This window comes from Cariama cristata, unplaced genomic scaffold (genome assembly GCF_000690535.1).
Source record: "Cariama cristata isolate BGI_N322 unplaced genomic scaffold, ASM69053v1 scaffold29, whole genome shotgun sequence".
Classification (NCBI taxonomy): domain Eukaryota; kingdom Metazoa; phylum Chordata; class Aves; order Cariamiformes; family Cariamidae; genus Cariama; species Cariama cristata.
This window is the reverse complement of record NW_009636113.1, coordinates 38,894-62,924: the sequence shown is the minus strand read 5'-3', so window position 1 is coordinate 62,924 and position 24,031 is coordinate 38,894. Positions and strand designations below refer to the sequence as shown.

Genomic DNA, 24,031 nt, shown 5'->3' with positions numbered 1-24,031 from the left:
TATATAAAGCATTTAGCTTCCAAGCTTAGCACACCTAAGCTAGAAATCCAATACAGTCTAAAGCACATAAAGTAAACCACCTCTATAACACACAGTTGTACTGCTTTGTCTTTTTTGTTCCTAGCCTGTGGGAATGAAATGAGTGGAAATGTGTATATCAGCAGTTATTTTTAAAAAAAAAGTATATTCTATTAGCTACTCTCAAAAAAAAGTTTCAATACAGTAAGCAGAAAAATGTCTGCCTAAATCACATCTTTTAACTGACAGAAGACAGTTATTAGAGTTTTAGAAACCTCAAGTGGACTAACTGTAACCTTATATCCCATAAAACTGTATAGCTGTGGTCACCATCTGGCTCCTACCTTGTCTGGGAAAGCATAAGGAAGAGCCATCTCCCCTGGCCATACCTAGCAGAGAATAGGCAGAGAATAGCAGAGATTGTGCCACCCCATCAGCTATATCGAAAAGGTAGGATCACAGTGAGTGAAGGCTCCATGATTGCCAGCTGCTCTGCCCTTCACTCCTCGGTGCAAAATAGATGCAAAGATATTTTTATTCCTTTGCAGACCAGTTTAAGGAATTTTTATGGCTTTATCCTCAATGTTTCAACATACTAGAGCTAAGAAAATCTCCAGTAAGGGATTATTTGCTTCTTCCGAGTTCAAACATAACAGCTAGCAACAATTCCATGGAAATGATTCAGTCACACAAAGAATTCTCTTGATCTTAGGATACCCATTGTTATTATTAATGCAGAAGCATGTAAATGTTCTTATTAATGTTGCACTGCAGCCCCTTCCAGTTCTTTTGCAAAACACTCATGCAGAGAGTGTGTGTGCATGTGTGTACAAGGTAATAATAAAACTTGTCATTTTGTAATAGATATCCCGACTCAAAATCTTACAAAAAACCAAGAAGAGAGTTTGAAGTTTGGGAAACCACATTTGATATGTTAAATGGCACGACTTCTAAATTCAGGATGTTTAATATATACACTTTAAGTAAAGCTATATAAACCTTACAAATATATATAAATCCATCATTCCCAAACAGTATGAAAGTTGAAAGACACACACGCAAAGAAAACAATGTCCTCCACTCATAGCCCCCAAAACTGGGGTTTTAAACTTTTTGTCACCAACTCGTATTCAGATTCCTGAGAACACCAGTGGTCAGACAGTCCTAAAATTCTGAAAAGGTGCTACATATTTATCTAATGGAACATGCAGTCAAATCTCAGCTTGCTGCAGTTGTCTTGCTCTTTTGCGATATATGAATGATTAAATTTAAAGTTGTAATGGAGGAGTGAAAGTCCACCCATTTGTGGTGTTTCGGTAGCCAGTCTTAGGGAACATGAGACTCTTGAAGAGCAAGGTTGATATCAACAAGTTACTAGAGCATTTATTTTCACTGTTGCTATGGGAAAACATGGAAATTTGATAATCTGATTTGCTTGTCAGCAGGTAATAGATTTTTTTACCTATTTAATATTTTTTGTTTCTCATGCTGTCTGATTTTTGTACAACTTGGCTACTGTAACTCTGCAGCAGCACTGCATTTAGGAGTGTTTTCTTACAAAGGGTATTCTTGTGGTACCTTCACCTTGACAAAAATCTACTTTAATGAGGGGAGTTTTTCTGATGCCATTAACAAAGTAAAATGCATTTTGAAGCACAGACTCAAAAGGAAAATGATACCATGTTCCAAGGCAATTGTAGTGGATACCATATCACCAAGGTGCAAATCTGTGTGGTATACAGAAAAGTACTGAAGGAAAATAGTGTCATTACATCCCAGGGCTACTCAGAACATTTTCTCTGTTTTTTTTTTTTTTTTTTTTTTTTTTTTCAGGTTTTCAAGAAACTGGCTAAGATAGGAAAATTATTATCTAAATTAAACCAACAGAAGAAATCCTTCCTTCGCTAAGAGACTGTTAACTTTCACATCCAAATAAAAAGTTAGATCTTTCTTTCACTTTAAGAATTAAGTGCTAAATTAACAACCAAAAATTAATTAAATGATCAGACATTCATGTCATTCCTGAAGCTTCAGGTCTTCTTTAAGATTTTCAACACAATTTTTAATTTCTTAATTCCATCAGTATTTGAGTCAGTCTAATTTGTCAGGGCAAAGTTCACTACCAGTACTAATCGTTCTCACATAATTTTGTTTGTACTATCTTCACCAATGCCTAGCAGCATTGGGACCTCCCAGAAAACTGAAATTTAATCAGTTTCAGAATTGGCTCAGTAATTCTAGATCTTCAAGAAGAAAACCTTTCTCTGTACATAATCCATTATCAATGCCAAGATCAATCAGAAGTGCCTACCCTTCAAAGATGACTCAGTTTTGTCTGTTTTTTTTTTTAATTCCTCAGATACGAAAAATACAAAATTTCTGTATGAGTACAGTTTTAAGAACAATATAAAAATTGCTTCATTAAAAGTGGAGCATTTAGGAATGACAAGATCTTTTCTTAAACTGGCATGCTGAAATGTTTTTTCAAGCACGTGATGCCATTTGCTAAGCTGAAAATGTTACACTTCATTACTAATGGTTAAATACCACTTACAGATGAATAAAGGACAATCCTGCTGATTTTAAAGAAGGAAGTTTGAAATAATTTCCATTAAATAGTATCCTTTGACGTGTTTTGTGAGTCTCCATTTCAGTGTTTCTTTTGGTAGTAACAGTAATGAAAGCTTAAACCTAAACTCAGTGGTCTACCCAGATGTCATTGACAGAAACGGGTCTTGAAGTCCCGCCTTCTAGCAAAGCACTAGAATAGTAAGCAAATCTCAAGGGAATGATGCTCATTCTTCTCAACTACCTTTCACAATGTTTGGGAGAAAAGAGGATAACATTCAGTCTACCTTTTGGAGTTCTTTTACTTGCTAAGATCCTCCTCGATTCACCTAATTCATATAGGTGTAATCTATATAATTAGATATAATAGATATAAATAGGTAAAATATACCATGCATACTAACTGCAGAATATCTGCATCCCAGATACATTTACTTATATTCTCTCTAGCTGCAGGAGCTGAGACAAAATTTTCAGTTGTTTTGACAGACTTTTTCAGAAATTAACTTTATGGTCATAAATCACCTCTGATTACTTTAATAGGGTCATTTCGCATGTGAAGATGTCTTTGTAAGTTCATAAATTTTCTTGATAATTTTATGCCTATGGCTTGTATATTGCAATTCTGACAATTCATGCACATAGCATTATGTCATAAATTATCACATTTATTTTGGCATGAGTCTCGGTACTCATGATCACTGCCTCTATTATTTAAATATGTAACATCTGAAACACAGGTTTCAACATTCAAAATAAAGGACCACTTAGAAAAAACCTAACGCTCAGACAATGGATGAGGACTGGAATTTTCCTGATGATTTGGGATGCAACTCTAATTGAAAGAGAAAAAAATCCATGATGCCCAACTCTTTGAAGTGTGCTTGAAAGCCCAGTTTTAAAAAAATTTCCCACATCAAGCATTAGATTACAATACCTTATGCAAGATTTCTAATGACACAGAAGTGTTTCACTTAATACTTCACTTGTTATACAAGCCTGAAGAAAAACAAGGAAACAGTAACTTTTACTTTAAAATTAGCCTAGATGGAGAACTCTCCCTGACAATATCTATAATGCTTAAGATAAAATCTGTATTATGTGAACTATTAATATTTTGTGTCATATTTTGTGGAAAATCCATTAGACTTGATTCTAAACCAAATGATATGTAAAATATTACGAACATACCACACTACTATTGAACATAATTAGTTGTCAGGCTTTTAAACTTGCACACACTTATGTTTTTACATCTAAGTAGGTCCACTGAAATCAACCATGTATATCAAATAAAATTAAACAATTTATACATATTATACACCAAATCAAATTATGTTAGATTAAACATGAAGTGCCTAGCAAATACAAAACCTTCTCCAACAAAAGTAGCCCACTCAATAGAAAGTGAGTGCATATTTTTGATAGAAGAGGCTGCAGCTTAATCATTTCAACCTTTAATTACTGCATCAGATAATGAATATTTTGAACATATGCTTCTCCACCCTGCTAGAAGACATGAATGAAAGGGAACCAAGTTTATATGTATGCTACTGTGTGTGCACGTTGGGGGAGGGAGCAGCAGGCTAAACAGCAAAAGGAACCAAGTGGCAACAATTGGAGGAAACGGTATCTGTAACAGCTGCTCCTTTCAGATTCCCCTAGAAGGAGACTGCCTGAGGTGGACCACGGCACAAAAGGATAAAAAAGATGAAAACTGATGCAAAGCAGGAAAATAACTGCTGAGACCCCTGAGCCTACATCCGAATAGTCCCAAGCTGTGTGGCAAGACCTCTTTAGCATGCTACAGAAGCTGGTGATGAACTACATATTACCATGAGGCAAACTGGCTCCTAGCAGTATTGTCTGCATGTTATGTGTAATGATAACCAGTAGTCCTCTGGGAACAGGATGCAATGATTTCATCTCCGTAAGCATCTGAGCTCCCCTTGGATACATTAAACTCAGAACAGAAGGGTGAATTTTAGGCAATGATTTCTAATTGGAGAGTGAAGACAACTTGCGCTCAACAGTACTGCCAACCACCGCTATTTTACTGCTGTCTATATTGATCATTGTGTTAAGGACAAAAGGAACTAAAATTTTACCCCTTTTTCTTAGTCCTATTACACACAGTATATTTTCTGAATGTCATATTATCAGAAATGCCATTACACTGAAAGGTATTGGTATTTCCATTACTGTTAAAATAACACCTTATACTCTTAATATAGTGTATCATTTATGTTTTGTAATACAGAGACTTTTTACAAAAATGCACACTGCTTTCCTTACCTGTCAGGTGTTTTTGTAAGACTGAAAACAATATGCACAACCTATTATGTAGGTATTTTAAATTAATAGTAGCACATTACAAAATTCAAGGTTTCAGAATCTTCCTTAAGAAAATAATAATTCTGCACATGACAAAAAGAAATGGAACTTCCAAATGACTGCTGTAACTTTTTGGCAGGAGGCATAGGGGAATAATGAAGGGATAGGAGTAGCTACAAAATGTAAGCAAAATAGATCCTGAGGAAACAATGCCAGGACATCCAATATTTTTGACACTTTCAAAGGTAGTTTGATCCTTTGTATGGCATGGAGACTGTGCAGTCTTGTTCATTAATTAATTTCTCCTGTGATGGAGAGATCAAGTATGCATGCAGGCTTTTAGCACATTTATCACATTTATTTAGCACATTTGTTTATCTTGCTGCTCTTCTTCATTCTCATAGTCTATCATGACTCAGAAACTTAACGGAAAACTTGATCAGGTAAGAATGCCAGCACACTTGTCAGTCAAAAAACAATGTAGATACACTTGTAGTTTCTGTCATACTGTATTCTTGGAAGAGATCAAATGTCTTCTTCTCAATGCTGTTGCGACTATTAGAGATAATTTTATAAAATCATAGAATCGTTATGGTTGGAAGAGACCCCAAAGATCACCAAGTCCAACCGTCTTCCCAATGCCACCATGCCCACTAAACCATGTCTCGAAGTGCCACATCTAAACGTTTTTTCAACACCTCCAGGGATGGTGAGTCCACCACCTCCCTGGGGAGCCCGTTCCAACGCCTAACGACTCTTACAGTGAAGAAGTTCTTCCTAATATCCAACCTGAACCTCCCCTGGTGCAACTTGAGACTGTTTCCTCTTGTCCTATCAAATAGATCAGGCTCCCACTTTCCAGGATTCAGTTCATTTGTACAGAAGACAGGCCTGTCAGCATTGAAGACTTACGTATAAAGATGGTCAATAACTTTTGGAAAAATCATATCACAAATCATTAAAAGCAGGTAAGAGGTTATTTCAAGACAAAAATCTAGAACCCTTCCTACACTGCAGAAGACAAGCAAGTAATATTGAAACCCATGCTGAATTCACTCTGTGACTTCTATTGGTTGATGAAAAAAAACCCACCCAAACCACCACAACAAATAACCACAAAGAATGACCTCTATAAAACATGTTCGTTAACAAAATAGAGTCATTCTGCAGTTAAAGGAACAAACAGAAATAGAAATAGTAATTATCCAGCTGATTAATCACAATAATCATGGACAAAATATTCAAACAAATTAATTTTCCACATGACATTTTTAAGAGGATCACAGAGGACTGTGACTCCTCTGATGACTGGCACAGACAAATCAAGTTGCTGCTTATCATTCCTCTCACACTGACCTGTGATGAACTACAGAAACCCTCCTTCCAGACTAGAATTCCACATGTAGAATTCTCACTGTCTTACAATTACTAAGTACGGGAGGCTCAAGGGAAACATGAGAAGAGGAGCTTGAACTCAAGTATCAACAGAAGGGATTGTATCAGCATTACAGCTTTTCATACCAAGAGTAATTCTCATTCCTTCTAAATTCCTGATGTTCCGAAAAGCTCAATATGTGAATTGATCTATTTTTAATTGTTGCTTACAAATATGCTGTATCAAACTAGTTTCCAAAAGTGGTGTTTTATACAAAAATCTAACTAAAAAATTCTCTTATATACGTATGAATATGGGAAAAGAAAAGCTAGCCACATATAACCTGAATTAATTTATATTATTTCTACAGACCCAAGCATGGAAACCTGGACTCCATCAGTTCTGGAATTTATTGGAACCATAATTGCTCAAGCCACATAGATCCTTGTCTACAGAACTAAATACAGTCACAAATGGTCCATAAGCCAAGTCTCTCCAAGTCTTTTCCACTCTCCAAAATGCCTAAGATGCCAAGGAGGCAGAAAAAGGCATTATGAAAGCTAAAGCAACTTTAAAATAAACTTACTGATAATGCTGTCTGTTGTTCTCCAGCAAAATGATATGCTAAACTTAAGCAATATGCAGCTTCTCCTTCCATCTTCACATTGCCTCCTAAAGAAAGGATTGAAGTGACAGTTACCAGTGTAATCTGAACAAAATTACTTTAGTACAGACAGTTCTTGCAGGTTCTTAAATAACATACAGATGTTTAAATAATTGTGGTAAGTTTTTCCTTCTCCTTACCCTTGCCATTTATCTCTTCCCAGAAATATATAGTGGTAATTAAAAACTAGAGGTTATGGATTTAAACAAAGTTCAAAAAGAAAGTTCAGGAAAGTCAGAGAAGATATTTTCCAGTAAGTAATGCAGTACAATCAATTTAACATGCTGTAATGTTCTCTGTCCTGATTTGTTTAATAATACAGTGTTTTCACATTAGAAAAGTGATAGTAACCCCTCTCTATATATTTGTATATAAAAGTAGCTACAAATATATAATACAGCCTAATACATAAACACAAAATATATTCACCCATACACTTCTGCATACTAGTGTGAAATTTAGTGAAACACCAAGAGAGAACTATCAGTGGACCAGGTTCATATTTCTTATTCTCTTTGCTATTTCACAGCTTTGCAACTTTGCAACCGTAGGCTAGAATAGCTAAAAAAGAGACAACTTATACTTGCAAGCAGTAGTCATAGACAATTCTGCACAGGCAATTGCTAACTGAGGTGCACCACACTTGTCCATGCCAGATCTTATTTTGCTAATATTGATCTAACAAACACTGCTTGCTAGCCTTTTTATATTGCTCCCTCAACAGAAAATCAGCCATTCAATACTGAGATTTATATAAATCAGTTATATGAATGCTTACTGTATCACACTATATTCAAACATTTCCCTCCAGAACATGAGTATCCATTAAAAAAAAAAGTAGATGAAATTATATGAAAAATAGCCAAAAATGTAGTCTTTCTGTTACTCAATATCCATCTGCTTAAACACAAGAGCACAAAAATCAACCTGAAGGATAACTGCATATCGAGATATTTTGTAAAATGCATAAATAAATATAGTTGCAATGAAAAGGGAGATCAGCTACTTACAATTGTCAGGCTAATAAAATCTTTACGTCCAAACATACAGAAGCCTACATCTAGCTCTGAAATTCTCTGACCATAGCAATGCTCTATCTATAGCACTTAATACATTACATAAAAGTATGAAAAGCCTGTAACTCAAGAACCTGATGGTCTTTTCCAAAATTCAATATCCCTTAAAAGGCTTAACGAGGCAAAAGGATACAGAAATACAGTTTCACAGAGGAATAATAAAGTGAAAAGTTGCAAGGGATATAAAAAACTTCCTTCCTCACTTAAGAACAGTCTGAGAGTCTGAAGTGGGTAATACCTAATCCTAATGCATAAAATACATAAACATAGATGATGGTCCAGAAGGACAGAATGGATATTACAGGTGGCAGTCAGAGCCCATACTGTTTTAACTAAATTGTTAAATATGGGCTTCATAGATAGAGGCTATGGTTCTGGAATGGGGATTGGAGAACTTGGCTGAAAGGAGCTTCTAAAGCTTAAATTTAAAGAGAACAACGGCAAGTATACTGCGCATGGTGACATTTACTACATGTCTCAGGAAGCTACGAAAGTGATTGATTTGAAGTAAGGGCACTGGAAGATCTGCCTGGTCAAAGTAAGTTTTGGAAAGGCATCAGATCCGTTTTGACAATCTCTTTGTTTCCAGCAGTATTCACTAGCAATAGGAAGAAGCTGACGGGAAACCATCAGCACTCCTTCTAGTTACCACAGTAAATATTAGTAGCAGCCGTTTTACTGTAGTTGTGACTTAAGCATGCATTACAGGCAACAACCATAGAAAAAGCTAAAAGCTTGTATTTGATCAACAGATGCAGATGGAAAAGATGGAGAACTTTTTGGGTACACGTGTCATTCTTCAGCTATTAATTGTATTGGCATTCTTAGTATTTGAGCACATACTCCCAAGATCTAAACAGGCAACTGACAAAACAGATCTACTAATGTAAATTGCAGATAAAAACCAAAATAGGTTGTTTAGTGGTTCAATTAAAAGAGAAAAGCACCGAAATACAATCATACACCCTCACAAATTCAACATTTGGAATGAAAATAATTGCATTCTTGCCCCCAAAGTCCTGTTTGGTTTATTCCCCCAAAATTACCGCATAAAAGCATTAAATTTCAAATGATGTTTTAAAATACTATTTTTCATGAGATAAGGCAGGATGAGAAATTCTGGTTCTTTAGAATTAATATAATCAAAGACAATATATTAAAAACTCCTGAAATAGAAATAACTTGCTGGCACTTTTAAAAATAATAAATGGTAAAGTTCACATAGGCTTAGATGCCTGAAAGCTTGTTCATTTTTTCCAAGAGTATCTTCTGATCTAATAAAAATATTTCCTTTTAGGAACTTGCATTGGCTTCACTGGATATATTTCATAATTTTCTATAGACTGCTGTGTTATACTATCTACCTGCATAGTCATATATTTATTTGCAGTAAAACGTTTTTTAAAATTTGAAAAACATTTTCAATTTTTTTTTGCCATTTTTGATAGTTTAATTCTATCTATCCCGGCTACTACTCAGACTGGCTAACAGATTAACGTTCAGCATACATTATTAAATTTAAAAAACTCATGTATCTGGTGATAAATATTGAATTAATATTATATATTAATTGTATGTGCAATTCACATGCAAAACATGCCCCTTAAGGAATATCATTAAAGGCTCCTGAATTGCAGTGCATGGAAAAAGATGATTATTTGAGACCTTCTATCTTAATTCTGAGAAGCACTCCAATAATCATCTAGGAAAAGTAAGTCTGTAGAAATGGACATTTAACGGCATCTTTGAGAAACAAACATTATTAAGATTTCTGAAAAATCTGGAAAATTAGGTATATTTTCCTAAAGTCAACTTGTAAGATTTGCCTTCTGTTTTCTCTTCCCTCTCATGTATAAGAAATGCACCAGAGCATGGTATTTCTACCCGATGAACATCTCACATTATATATAACATTCAAGTGCTATTCTAATTTCCCCCAATTTTAAACCCATCCACACGTGGACAAAGCTTCATACAGCCATCATCTAGAACAAGGCAGCAATCAGGAGTAGTCAGCATAGATTTAAGACAGGGAATTTGCACTTCACCAACCTGATAGCTTTCTATGATAAGACAACCGGCTTAGTCGGTGAAGGGAAAGCAGTGAACTTTGTTTCAATTTTAGCAAGGCTTCTGACACTGTCTCCCATAACATCTTCACACGCAAGCTGACAAAAATATGGCTTAGATAAATAGACAGCGAGGTAGACTGAAAACTAGCTGAGCTGCTGGCCTTCAAAGGATTATATTTACAATCCTTTGTACTTACAAAGTGAGTCCAGTGGGAGGCCAGTCACTAGTGGTGTCCTCAGGGACCAATACTGGCACCAATACTGAGTAATATCTTCATTAATGACCTGGATGGTGTGACCAAGCACATCCTCAGCATGTTTGCAGACAATACAAAACTGGGGAGGAACGGTTGATCCACCAGGTAGGTGGTTGTGCTGCCATTCAGAGGGACCTTAGCAGGCTGGAGAACTGGGCTGACAGCAGACTCATGAAGTTCAGAAAAGGGAAACACAAAGTCCTGCACCTGGGGAGAGGTTACCCCAGGCACCAGCCCAGGCTGCTGGCTGACTGGATGGAAAGGAGCTTGGCAGAGAAGGACCTGGGTTGCCCAACAAGTTGCCCATCAGCCAGCAATGCACACTCATGGCAAAGGCGACCAACGGGATCCCAGGCCACGTTAGGCAGAGTGTGGCGAGCAGGTCAAGAGAGGTGATTCTTCGGTCTAATCAGTACCCGCGAGGTCACCCCAGGAGTGCTGCACCCCCCTCTGTGCTCCCCAGTACAAGAGAGACAGACACATAGTGGAGTGAGTCCAGCGAAGGGCTGCAAAGATGACTAAGGGACTGGGAGCATCTGTCCTAGGAGGAGAGGCTGAGGGAGCTGGGACGGTTGAGACCACAGAAGAGAAGGGTCAGGGTGGATTTCATCAATGTGTACAAATTTCTGAGGGGAGGGTGTAAAGAAGAGGGAACCAGGCTCTTCTCAGTGCTGCTCAGTGACAGGACAAGAGGCAAGAGGCACAAATTGAAATTCCATCTGAACTCAGCAAAATACTTTTGTATTGTGAGGGTGTTTGAACAGTGCAAAATGTTTTCCAGAATGGTTATGGAGTCTCCACCTGTGGAGATACTAAAAACTTGACTGGATGTAGTCCTGGGCAGCCTGCTCTAGCTGACCCTTACGATGTCCAGAGGTCTCTCTTCCTACCTCAGTTACTCTGTGATTCCGTAATTTTTTACTTAATGTTTCAAAGTATTTACTAGTATTAAGATACACAGAAGAAATCTTGTTTGCTTATGATAGAAAACTGGTTTTTACAAGTACTAAATAACTATGTAGAGTGAAAAGGTAGAGTTCCAGCGGATAATATCAGTCAAAAATTGCCAAATCAACAGTGACTAGCCAATCATAATCAGTGAACTGAGCTCCCATCAGTGACCTCACTTTCTGAGTATGGGTTCACTGTTTTATACTATTATTCCCACAAGGCTGGTTTTTTTGGAGATAAAGCTTTCAGGAATCTAAAAGATTCTTTGTTGTCAGCAAGAAGGCATTTCAGCTTTAGCGAGATCTGAAAGTGTATTGATAGCATTTGTCTTTGAATTTCATAGGAAATAATCACCCAGTCAAACACTTGACAATTTCTACTTTACTCTTGGGAAAATCATGACATGCACATCAAATAAAGGAATGGTAAAGTGTTATTTTCCACCTACCTTCTTTTGCCATTTTTAAAGCTTTTATTAGTGTTTTGATAGCCTGTTGGTGTTCTTTATTTTCTAGCATTTTGTCTGCTAGTAATGTATAAATTCTCCAGAGATGCTCACATGCCAGTGAATTGTAAGTATGGCCTTTCTCATCCTTCCATGTTGAACCCTCTGTTAGCTGATAAAACGCTTCATAATGCTCAGCAGCTTTCATGACATAACCTGAAAAATGTCATTCGTAATTACAATCAGTGTAATCAACAAAATTTTAAGAAGTTATTAGTCTATAATAACTTTCTCATTAGAAAGTAAGTTTCAGCTAATCATTTCACAGATTTTTTCAAGACTCTTCAACATAAAACGTACAGATCACTGTAAAATACTGCCAAATCTCACAGTTACCAGTAACACTGTAATTTAAACTTATCACATTTAAATTAACTTTCCTTTGTAGATTCACAGTGTTGAGGGGGTATGATCCCAAGGATGTAAAGTCAGAATTTTCTAGAAAATACATCTATTATAGATTAATGAATATAGGCTTTGTGGATCTCATATTTCAAAATCACATCTATGCATAAATAATCACAATTCAAACTGCACCTCAAGTTCCTTTCTCCATAATGAAAACCTGTGCTGAAAGATTTGAAGTGTGAAGGAGTACCAAAACTGTGTGTGTGTAAATACATACTCAAATTAATCAATGCAAAAAGAATTATTATGCAAAGTAACTTAATTCAACAGTTATTACTAGGCCAACTCTTGTGAGTTTATGCAGTAAATTCACTGAAAGAGTATTAACCACTAATAGATTAATTATTGAGCCTGAAGTAATACATTTTAAGGTTTTCAAACATAAGTTATTCAAACATCTTTAAGGCAGAGATGTCCTCCCAGAGGACACAACAAAAAGTGCTGAAGAATGAAGCGCCAGGTGAAAGGGGAGACTGCAGCCTTTATTCAGTTCCACTCTAGCTAGGGACAGGTATCGGAGAGATGGCACAAAATGTTGGAAAAAAAATTGTATTGCCAAAGTAGCTATCAGACTCTGTAAACAGACAGGAAAAGATCTCTACATTCTTCCACAACATCACATACTTGACATCAGACTGAGCAAACAGAAATGCAAAATGAAATTATCACGACCAGTACAAGCTGTTTAAGGATTCACTGACAGTACACGTAACAGGAAATAGAGACATAGACTTGTTAAACCCAGATGAAAACTCTCGTCCATTCTAAAGACACTTCCAATCTGAATTTGGGTTTCTGCCTACCCAGTCCAGCTAATTTCTTAGGGCAAGTCCAACTCAGAAGTCAACAGAATTCCAGTTATCCAAGTTGCTAAATGCAGATTTAAGATATTATTTGAAGAAGCTGGTGTTGGCTTCGTGACAAATAATGGAAAGTTGAGTTGAAATTTAATGTTAATAGCTAGATCTAGCATTTTATCTGCTTAGATACTTAGAAGACCATGCAGATTCCTCCTTGAAATTCTCCCCAAAGTTTATTAATCAACTGATTGTCCTTTTGAAAGGATATTGCCATACATTTAAATGATCTAGTTTCACTACATGCGTAATGGATTCTTTAGAATAACAGAGTTTGAGTAATGTGTAACTCAAAAACTTCTAGTAAGAATGGGAAGCAGCAAATAAATGAATGGTATCACCCGGATATGTAATCTGAAGCTGCACACAGTATCTGAGTTTCTCTTAAGCCTCTGTAACATAATCTGTTAACGAGACACATCATTTAGGTAAATCATACATGCAACCTTCAGAACTATTGTTTAGATTGTTACAACTATCAGGTATGGTAATTCTTACCCGTGCTTCCTCACTTGCAGTATCCATTTGAGAAAGTTTCTCAGACTAGAAACTGAACACATATATTCCATGTACCCCACAGTTCTTAAGGGTTTACATAAGCATAAGAGCTGTGACCCGACACCCTTTTTGCCAGATCTCAGTGAAGCCTCTTTAGAAACAATCCATCTACATCAAGCTTCAAAATACAAAAGCAATATAATCTTTTTGGCAGTATTAAAATGGAACTAAATTACATTTGGCTCCACTGAACTACCAAGAAAGATTATGAAGTAAATACAATCTGCTCACAGAAACACCAAAATAAAGATGCTGAGCAAAAAAAATAAAATACCTGCTAGTTTCCTAAATGAGGGATAGATGGAATTCCTGACCTGAAACCCCTTACATGGCTGGGAATTTGCTTACTGAAGACTCTTTCAAGTAATACTAGCTATTTGGAGACCTCTCACGTTCATGGAAGGTAAAACATTTTAGACCTTGGAATTCATTCCTCCATCAAAGTAAACAAATCCCTTATTCTCATCGGTAAATGACATACCAGCCTATTTCTTTAATCCATAATGTTTATGTGAACCTCAAATGACGTGGAAAAATAATGTTTTCAGGGGGGTGGCAAGTTTATTCACTGTCATGAGTCACTTCAGTTGGAATTGATCTGGCCAGGGCATTCCAGTTTCTAAACACTGAACTACTGCAACTGTTAGGCGCAGACATAGGTAGATACTGTCTGAAAATCTTGAAAAACATTAAAAGAAAGTAAAAAGCCAATTACAGAACATTTCTGAGAGTAAGAGTATTATCACCTCACCTGAGCAGTAAGAAGACAGAGTTTTAAATTGCTTTTATTATCAACCAAAATAAAAGAATATGAGAGGAAAAAAAAGCAAAATGAGAGGAAAACCAACGAGTACGAAAAATCACTTGGAATAGTTTGTAGAAATGTATCTTTTCTATCTCTAGGAATTCAAAGAGAAAACTCAGAAGGTGTTTCCAGGAAATCTATATTTGAAAAATCTACTTGCAAAATGTTACACCAAGCAGTATAGCTATTTTCAGTTGGCAACATTAACAGCAATTGTATATTTCTTTTTCCACTGCCATACAGAAATCAGCTTAGTGTATACTAAATGGAGTTTGAGAATCTCTGATATCTCTTCCCTGTTTATAAAAGGAATCAAAAGCCAGAAATCTAACTCTTACAACATATGTATTACCACTACTAAAATGTTATAGCTTAATGTAGCTCAGGGTATCACAAAAGAAACCTTATCAGCAATAGTTTAATCTTAAATATGGGATGTAAACATTGTCACAATATAATTTTGGGAGTAAAGAATTGGTTTTAAACAATTATATGAATCTAAGACATTACTCTGCCACTAACAGTATCAGATTTTACTTATATTCATATTTCATACTCTTATTTTCATAGCAACTACGTATGTATGCACAAAGGTTTGTGCTACAGTTTTCACTGAGCTGCTTAGAAGTAAAAAAATAAATCTATTCATTCAAGCAAAAGAACTCAATGTAATTTTGTAAATACTGAAGAGAAACGTTTTTACATTATCTAAAACTTCCTTTATAATTCCCCTTCCTAAAACCCACTCCAAAAGTATACATTTGTTATACAAAAATAGATATCAAACCAAAAGGGGTATATATGGAGACTACTATTTTGCCCCTTTTTTTTTTTAAGTAGAAAGATTGACTAGATATTAACACAAATGGGTTTAAATGTGAAGCTGCCATAAAAGCAGGCACATAAATGTAATTCTCCCAGCCGCTATTTTGATGCACATTTTTGATTCCATGAATATTTTATGAAATGGCCCAAACTAAAGCCATATAACATTCCTGCATTACTGATGCTTGCGCCCGTAAGCTACAAACATTAGAGGCATGATTGAGTGCATTAAAATGAACTCATTCAGCAGTGCATTGATTACTTGAAGGAGACAAAAAAAAGAAGTTACACCCACTTAAGAAAACAGCACACAAATCTGAAGTTTTCAATACTGAAATTCAAGATAGCAAATTTGAATAACGTGGTATTTAATAAAGGCAGTGTAAAACTATCTGAAATTCTCTAAATACAGTCCTGACATTAATTAGGTGAGATGTTAATTAGGTCCATAGATTGCTTCCAGTAGTGTACAGGTAATTTAAAATGTCACAATCTGCAAAAGTGACTGACCTGTTCTAGCCCCATGCCTCAGCAATACTGAGAGCACCTAATGATTTCCTTTTCTATCAGGTCGTACATTTACCTATGAAAATAATGTCACAGAAACAATTGCATAGAAAAGTGACAGGTCTGCTAGGTACATTTCTTCAGCAGCACTAGTATAAGCAGAAAGCACATTTAATTCTAAATGGTAAACAGTTGTTGAAAACTTCAGAAAATATTTCAACTTCAGCTTAAAATAACAACCTGAAGGAACAATAAAGCTTTATGTATATTATGGTATATTTTAATCTAGAACTAGGACATCTTTTGTAATCAGTTATTTCACTGTACAACGTGGACATAAAATCTGCTTGAAGAAACAGTTAATGGTAGCAAAAAAAAGAAAAATGTTATTACTATTTTAAAAGATACAGGCTTATATTTCAGTTTAGCTGGTTGAACTACTTGCATTATTTTTAGATTCCTATGTTCTATTACGATAATTACAGTAGCACTATTCACGCTGAAATAATTAAGAATCTGTCACAGTTTCCAATGTGAGCCACTATCTACAGAGATTGTTACAAGTCTTTAACAGAGATGTGCTGGGAGCACAACAAAAAGTTCACAAGAATCATAAACCAAGGCTCTCATTTAGTAAATAGTTGAGCCACCCTGGACTCCTGAGGTATAATTAATTGTACAGAAGTCACTGGGACTGGTCTTTGATGCCAAAACCTGACTTTATGTGCCACCTGCAAAAGCAAGACAAAAACTGTGGAAGATATTTCAGATAAAGTTTTGCAGTTCCATAACTCTGCAAGATTCCTCTAAAACACAACCAATAATCAGACAACAATCAAGTTGAGTATTTTTAAGATAAAGGATAAAAAGTTATTTTCATTTGCTATACAGGAGCTGATAACATTTTTCAGAAAGATTCCACAGGGAGTTTTAGCAAAATGATGTAGACAGTTCATAAGAATATTGTAATGAACATGCAGGTTCATCATGGGGTATTCTGACAATACACCAGTGGATCTCTCCCTAGAGTCTAAGCTGCTCAAGACCAACTGAAAGGATGCCTGAGAAGCACAAGGCTCAAGGACATAAGGGAGAAGGAAGGAGATAAAAGGAAAGTTGAGCATCACGCAACCTGAGATACAGCATTGGTGGACTGAGACTGCAGTGCAAAAAGATGTTATGTTCCCTTGTCTGGGTCAAGAACTGCTAGGCTAATCCCAGTTATTGCAGTTTCGAGAATGATATATTATTTCTGCTGACATTAGTTAAGCAAGTATCTGTTGTTCAAAGAGAAAAACATAACTATAGCAATTCAGCGAGTATTAGATCGTACAGAGACTTGTCCTCTGAGGACCTAAATCACTTGCCTTAAAGCTCAAATACTCAAAATATACCTATACAAACCTAGAGGGCAGTGCATGTTGTAGCACCCACAGAAGGACTGTTCACAGAATGTTGTATTGCATCACCAACACATTAAAGATGCTCTAAAAAGAAGATGCTTAAAGGGTTCTTTAAGAGTCAGCTCACAAGCTAGGGCTAATGCTAGTTTCTCTGGTTTCTTGCCTGCCTGCTCTCTAATCCCTTCCCCTGCTGCTGCCAACACTACTGAACTGCAAAGAAGGAAAGGTTTCCCACAGGCAGGTGAAATGACAGCTGCTTTGGGGATAGTTTACTGTGGACCAGCGAGAGAAAAACACTGTAATTAACTGAAGAGCACATTACCAGAAGAGGAAATGCTGTGAAAAATCTTCTTGTTCCTACAAGAAAGCATGAAAAGTAAGTACAGGAGGAACAGGCACTGTTGTAGGGGAGACTGGAACAAACATTCTCTTCTTGCCCTTCTTCCAGTTACTGCACTGTACCCTCAAAATTCGGGGTTAGCTCCAGGCCTTCTTAAATTGCTTCTGGCTCTACATAAAACCTCTCAGATTTTTTTTTAAGAGACATACAGCTACTCTTTAGACTGATTGCAACTACTCAAAGTAACTCTACAAAGGAAATCTGGTGTCAATTACGTGATTTCCCCCCAAATTATATGCACACAGACCTCACATACACCTTATAAAGAGCGGTACAAAATACAACATATGGACACACACGAAAGACAATAATAAATCAAACGGTGATTTCATACTAAGTGTAACCCTTAACTCTGAAAGTCAGAAACATATCTGTAATTACTGTCTTGCTATATGAACTACATTGTATCACCGATTTTCCCTTTGCCTTAGGCTTAATTGTGGAAAAAAGTGTTCATATTCCAGGCATTTTCACAGAAGCTTAGGTCTGAGGTGGAATCTAGAATCTCTGAAGGCTTTGCAACACTGTAATGACACAAACTGGTTTAGCAGCATTTTGCCCACATGCAAGTAGAATAAAAAAAATGCACTCTTGCAAGATCAGTGTCCAACTTCAGGGAAAAAAACCTGACAACTGAACAGGTCCCATATGAAAATTCCACTAACTTGTCTGTCCAACATTCATATTCAAATAAATCAACACAGAAAATTTTGGTTTACAATTAAAATTCCCTTATCTTTTTAGGTTAACATATTTTACGAAAGCAACATTTGTCAGAGGCTGCCTTCCAATTTGTTTGATTATATGTAAACAAACACTCTCTGATATATGTCAATTTTAATCTAGAGGAGAACATTGCAAACAATGCTGAACCCCAGCTGAATGACGACATACCCATTTTAAAGAGGATGGAATTCTTGCTTCATGGCAACATTCAAACCTGCTCTTTTCCTGTTTGTAAAGCATCAAAGTGCTTTCTATATGCAAAGGCTACGCAAGATGCAAAACGTATTCAGGAAGCTGACACCGTAAGGCTCCAGGCTCCGAATAAGAGCAGGCCCACACTCAGTGGGATGCTCACACTTCAGGTTTCACAAATACTTCAGTGTTTATAGGCAGATACCCAAAAGCAGAGAGGGGAGGGAGGTGAAAAAGCAGCGATGAATAGTGACGAAGGGCACATGCTTTGCAGTTCTGTTTTTCAGGGCTTGAGGGTTTTTTTAGCTCAACAGAACCAAATGAAAACAAGTTATATTACCATTTATTCTCAAAGAGTAATATGATCATTATCTTTTAAATACAGAAAGTGACACTTAAGCGGATTAGTTTCACTAAGTTACTTCTTTTGCTAACTCATGTCAAATGCTTGCCTCTGTTTAAATATTTTTTTTGTAGTGATTACATTTTATTCAGATTCTACCCCATTCCCTTTACTTTTCAGTTTCCAATAATAAATTTAATATCAGATGCAATGCTCCAGCACTAGAGCTGCTCTGTTGTGCAGATAATCTCTACTTCAGAAGGATGTTTTGAGTAGCAGGTTGGACTAATGACCTGCTGAGGTCCCTTCCAACTTGAATTATCCTATGATCCTCTGACAGGTAAGATATATTTTTATTAATAGCTTCATAATGTTTGTTTTACCTATGACTTCTGCAGGTTATGGATAATGGCTGAGGACGTGCAACCTCATCAGCTCTCAGTCCCACCGAGAAGGCACTTCTGGAAACAGTACCTCCTTTACCAATTACTAAAAGGAGACACTGCCTCCAGGAAAGTTTATGATGACAACTGCCAGTTCAACTGCAGTAGTCCAAGACCTTGCAAAGCTTTGAAGCAAAAAAAATCTGTTAGTGAGCGGGCAGCTTTGAATGAAGCTTCATCTCAGTACTACTCATTAAGCAGTAAATAATTAAAATACCCTGGAAAAGACAGGTAAAATACAAGCAGCAATGTCAGTAATAGACATGAAAGAGAAGAGAGGGAAAAAGAATTTAAAAAAGCAAAGAAATAATTCATTTGAAGTTTTAATAAAGTTTCATTTGCAGTCTTGTTTAAAGATATATCAGACTTTAGGGATGTAACCTAATTACACTTTTATTCTAAGTTCTATTCAAAGACCTTGGACTTTGAATCTTTAACACAGATCAAACATAGTATAATTTACTCATGGCTATCAATACTTTAAAAAGATCTCTTCATTAAATGTCACAGTCTTATGAACATGCACATAAAGCAAACAGAGCAACATTTGATACCAAAAACATTAAGAGTATGATTCTTACAGAAGTGGGTATATAAACAATTCACTTGAGTACTACACATTATTTTCAAGTGTACATAAAATGTTTTTTCTAAAATATTTCTGATATGCTATCTTTCATAGTTCAATGTAAAGAGTAGCAATACTTTTTCAGTAATTTTACGACGTATTTGAAAATGAACTTTACACTCATCAAATACCTAAGAACAGAAACAAATTTAGGATTTTTTTTTTTAGCATATGTCAAAACTTTTAAGAAAAACGCAAATTACAAAGCTTAGAATTTGCACTTATGCACTACTGTCAATATTCTGAAGAGCTTCTCATTACACAGTAAGACTGCAGATCTGTTCAAGTGTTACATCAGAACTGAAAGGTTCTCCATTTGAAGAATTAGGTTAGGAAAGTGGCAGTGATGGTGAAAGGATTAAGGAGGCTTTTGGCAAACCTGCTTATTTTTCCTAGTGTAAAGAATATCACTACTTCCCTGTAGTTAATAATAAACCTCGACTTAAATCAACTGATGGGAAAGCATGAAGAAAGTTTTTCATTTTCACAGTATTTATTTTCAAAAGTGAAAATAAGAACCCTAGAGAATTCTCCCTGAGCTCTCTTATTCAAAATATCTTCATTGCCTACCAACACCTTTCAAAAAATAAGAATAAAAAAAAATTATATGAAGAATATTTTTTAACTCAACAGGCCAGGTTCTTTTTGCTTTCATGTTGCATGTTCAGAAGCTTCTTTCAGACTTTCTTAAGAGTATACGAATTTGAACTGAAAACATACCTAGTTTCCATAACATCAATTCAATACAGTACCTGCTAGTAGCAGTAACAACCCTGTAATAATAACATCTTATTTATCATGGAACTACATCCTGCATTTGCATGAGCTCAATTATTTAATAAACCTTTTAAATCTGTCCTCTCCAAGAATCTATCTGGATTTATGGCTGCTTCTGTCTGCCACTGACTGCCGAAGAAAAACATCATGTCTGAAGACTTTATCTCCTTGCAACTTGCTGCTTAAACTTTTTAAGTTATGCTCTACAATCAACTTTTTCCCAGCTAACTTGTGTATTCAATTGTTAAGAAACCAGAAAAAACCCAATATAACTGCTTTGTGAAATAGTGTAAGTGCAGAATAACAAAAAAGAGTTAGCTTCAGTAGATATGATGCAAATCAATGACTGGAAGTGTTTTAAAAGGTCAAACTGGATATGTAGAACTCCATGTCCCATTAAGGAAAGGCTTCTTTCTGTCTCTAAAGTGACGTGGAGACTCTTTTTTAAGTATATGTCTCTACATGAACTTAAAGACAAAATTTAGCAACAGGTATATGTAGCCAAAGATATAGGATTTGGAAACACATGAGTAAGTTTTCAGGTCCAAACTATTCTTACACTCCTTTTTTGGAAAAAGTTGTTTGGAATAGATAATCACAACTAGGAATAAATCTTAAAAGTTAGCAATCTAGGATATGTAAGCTGGGATGAGGGGCAGGATATCATGATAAATCAGCGGTATTTGGTTACTACTGGATATGGTCTGTTATATAAAGAAAAATTAAAAGAATCCAATGAAATACACTATATGTTCTCTCCAAACAATGAATGGTACAAAAAGACATTTTTAGGTTAGTCTCCAAAGGAAATAAGCCTATGTGATCATCCTGTCCTCCAACTGGATTTGGAGTTAACCTCAAACAACTCTGGTAAGAAGTGCTAAGAAGTCCGTAGGACAATAAGTTCCCATCACTTTTTAGAAAATTATTAGCTTGAGGATAGACATTGATCCAAATTCCAAAGAAACAGAGAGGCAGAACTCTGCTGTACATATTCTAAAGGGCAGCACGCTGCTTGGCCCGCCAAAAACTAGGCACTGGCCAGTCAGCAGCACATTGACATATAGATTTCAATTGATCACAGCACACACTGAACCTTACTAAATACAAGTGTTACAGAAGCATACAGAAAATGGCATTGTATAAACACAGAGCAAAATGATTGTTCCTGCCTCAAAGGATATATAGTCTCTAAATCTCTGGAACTGCGACTCTGCTTTAGACCACTGTCATATTTTGACTAGCACTCAGGCTTCCTATGAAAAAAAAATTACATAGGGATTTATATCTTCAAATCTCTTTTCTCTTTCTGGTCCACACTATGAAAAAAATCCCATTATAAAAATAAAGAGAAAGGAAATTATGAGGCTAATTGTTTATCAAAAAAAATCTCACACTTATCTGGGTATCATTTTAATCCAGAAGAAGTTACTTACAAAAAGGAATCTCTATCACACACATAAGGATAGATGAAACCAGAAAGGCCTTGGGTAGCTATTAGCTGGTAATTTGTGTTGCTTTTGTTCCTGAAGAAAGAGCTGAGATCCATTTGAGGTTGCCTTCTTCCAGTGTCAGACCTGCACTTGTGAATACAACAGTATGGAGACCTCTAGATACCAGCTACAGACCTTATGGTGGAAACATAACAAACATTAAACAGGCAGCAGGTTGGATAGTTCAAGTGCAGCAATACTGTTATCGGTAACAAGTCTGCACTCCACAGGCAGTAAGGAAGAAATTTATACAAGTGTTGTACCACTGGTTTGATTTACCAGCTGTTTCTGATTTTGCAATCAGATTGTGAAGTAGTACTTTTCATTTCTATATTATACAGCACAATGAGAATTTACTATTTAAGTGGGTTTGGCAGACTTGCAACACAGATAACAATATAAAGTTCTATTAACATAGAAGGTGCATGCGAGCCACCCATCCCACAGGTGAATTTTACTCTGGCTATACTTAGGAATCTCCTAGCAAAAGACATTACATGTTTATGTAATTAAAACAAAGTCACAAAACGTGCACAAAAGCATAAGAAATTTCATAAGCAATTTTAACTTTTGCCTTTTTAAACCTTTTTAGTACTTCATTTTGAAATATTAACATTCTCTTTTTTTTATCTGAATATAAATTATTTCTGCCTGAAGGCAAAGCAATTGGGGAAATTCTGCTTAAACGTGCATATTTCCTCTGCATAGATACTCATGAATGTATGTTGAGTTTCTCTCAATTATTTATACATTACAGTTTTTAATTGAAAAACACTTGTCATAAACAATTCAAAATACAAAATCAACAATTTCTTAGCAATAGATTAAATAGGACCTGCTAAGAAGAAGAAAATCAGTTTAGACTTTTTATGTTCCAAAACAAAAAGATGTTGTTATAAACTGTCTTTACTAGATATATTTGGTAAATAACAACTTAATTAACACTTAAACTTCAGAAGCTTGAATCAAATGTCCATTAAACTGAAAAGGAATCTTTCCACCAACTTCTACAATGCCTTGATTAAGAACTTTAATTTCAAGAGTATGGTAAAACAATAGGTATAATCCTGCTCCTCGGTCTTAATCCAGATTGTCAAATTATTCAAGAACCCTGTGGGTTTTTTTTCCACAATAAATTAATAAAATTTATTAAAGTCCCTTGTGTTCAGTAGGCCTTTCAATCAGAAAAGTCTGTATCAAATTCTAACATATGAAATAGACTGTATTTTATCCATGATTAGCTATAGAACAATAATATCTTTCTCATAAATTAGGTCCAATTATTAATATTTTTGTGGTGGGTATGGAGGGATCAGAAGTGAGTAACTCTGGCATAACATTGCTCTGATTGAAAAGCAACAGGAGCTTAACATTGCTTATAGTCAAGGCAGACCTGGATTAATTCTGAACACTTAAAAATGGTTCATTAATTTGCAGAATATAGCAGACTTTTTGAAGTGTCTAAACTTATTTTAGAAAGGACTAAGGAGGTTCTGATCAGGAATTCTTTAAGACTTGCAATCTAAAAACCACATAAGGACACACAAAATTGGGTTTATGGATTAGCTGTATGTTACAGGAATCAGTACTGAGACACCTAACATTGCTATTTGCTTTGCATTCTGTCCCTTTCTCTTATGAGTTCTGCCTGCCTTTAGCCTTTCCAGTCTGTAAGCATTTCAGAAAAAGTATTACCTCCACTTTTGTTGATCCTTAAGTGCCAGCAGAATATAAATCTGATGACTAATTCAAAGTCACCACTGCGTTGAGATTAACGGTGTAATTTTCACACATCTCACAGCTCTCATACCAGGGGATATGCAGTTTCTGGCATGGCACTGATTTA

The 24,031-nt window shown here is 35.8% G+C and overlaps 1 protein-coding gene across 1 annotated transcript in view; it reads right to left on the bottom strand.

Annotated features, from left to right (window-relative positions):
• The window catches only part of TTC29 (tetratricopeptide repeat domain 29), a gene marked incomplete at its 3' end in the record, with an annotated part of 83,606 nt that overhangs the window by 20,698 nt on the left and 38,877 nt on the right, over positions 1-24,031 (bottom strand). Inside the window, exons 6-7 of the mRNA XM_009707780.1 lie at positions 11,764-11,976; positions 6,882-6,967 (exon numbers count right to left, since the gene is read on the bottom strand). Coding sequence (XP_009706082.1) covers positions 6,882-6,967; positions 11,764-11,976 — 299 coding nt within the window. The remainder of the gene's footprint in view (positions 1-6,881; positions 6,968-11,763; positions 11,977-24,031) is intronic.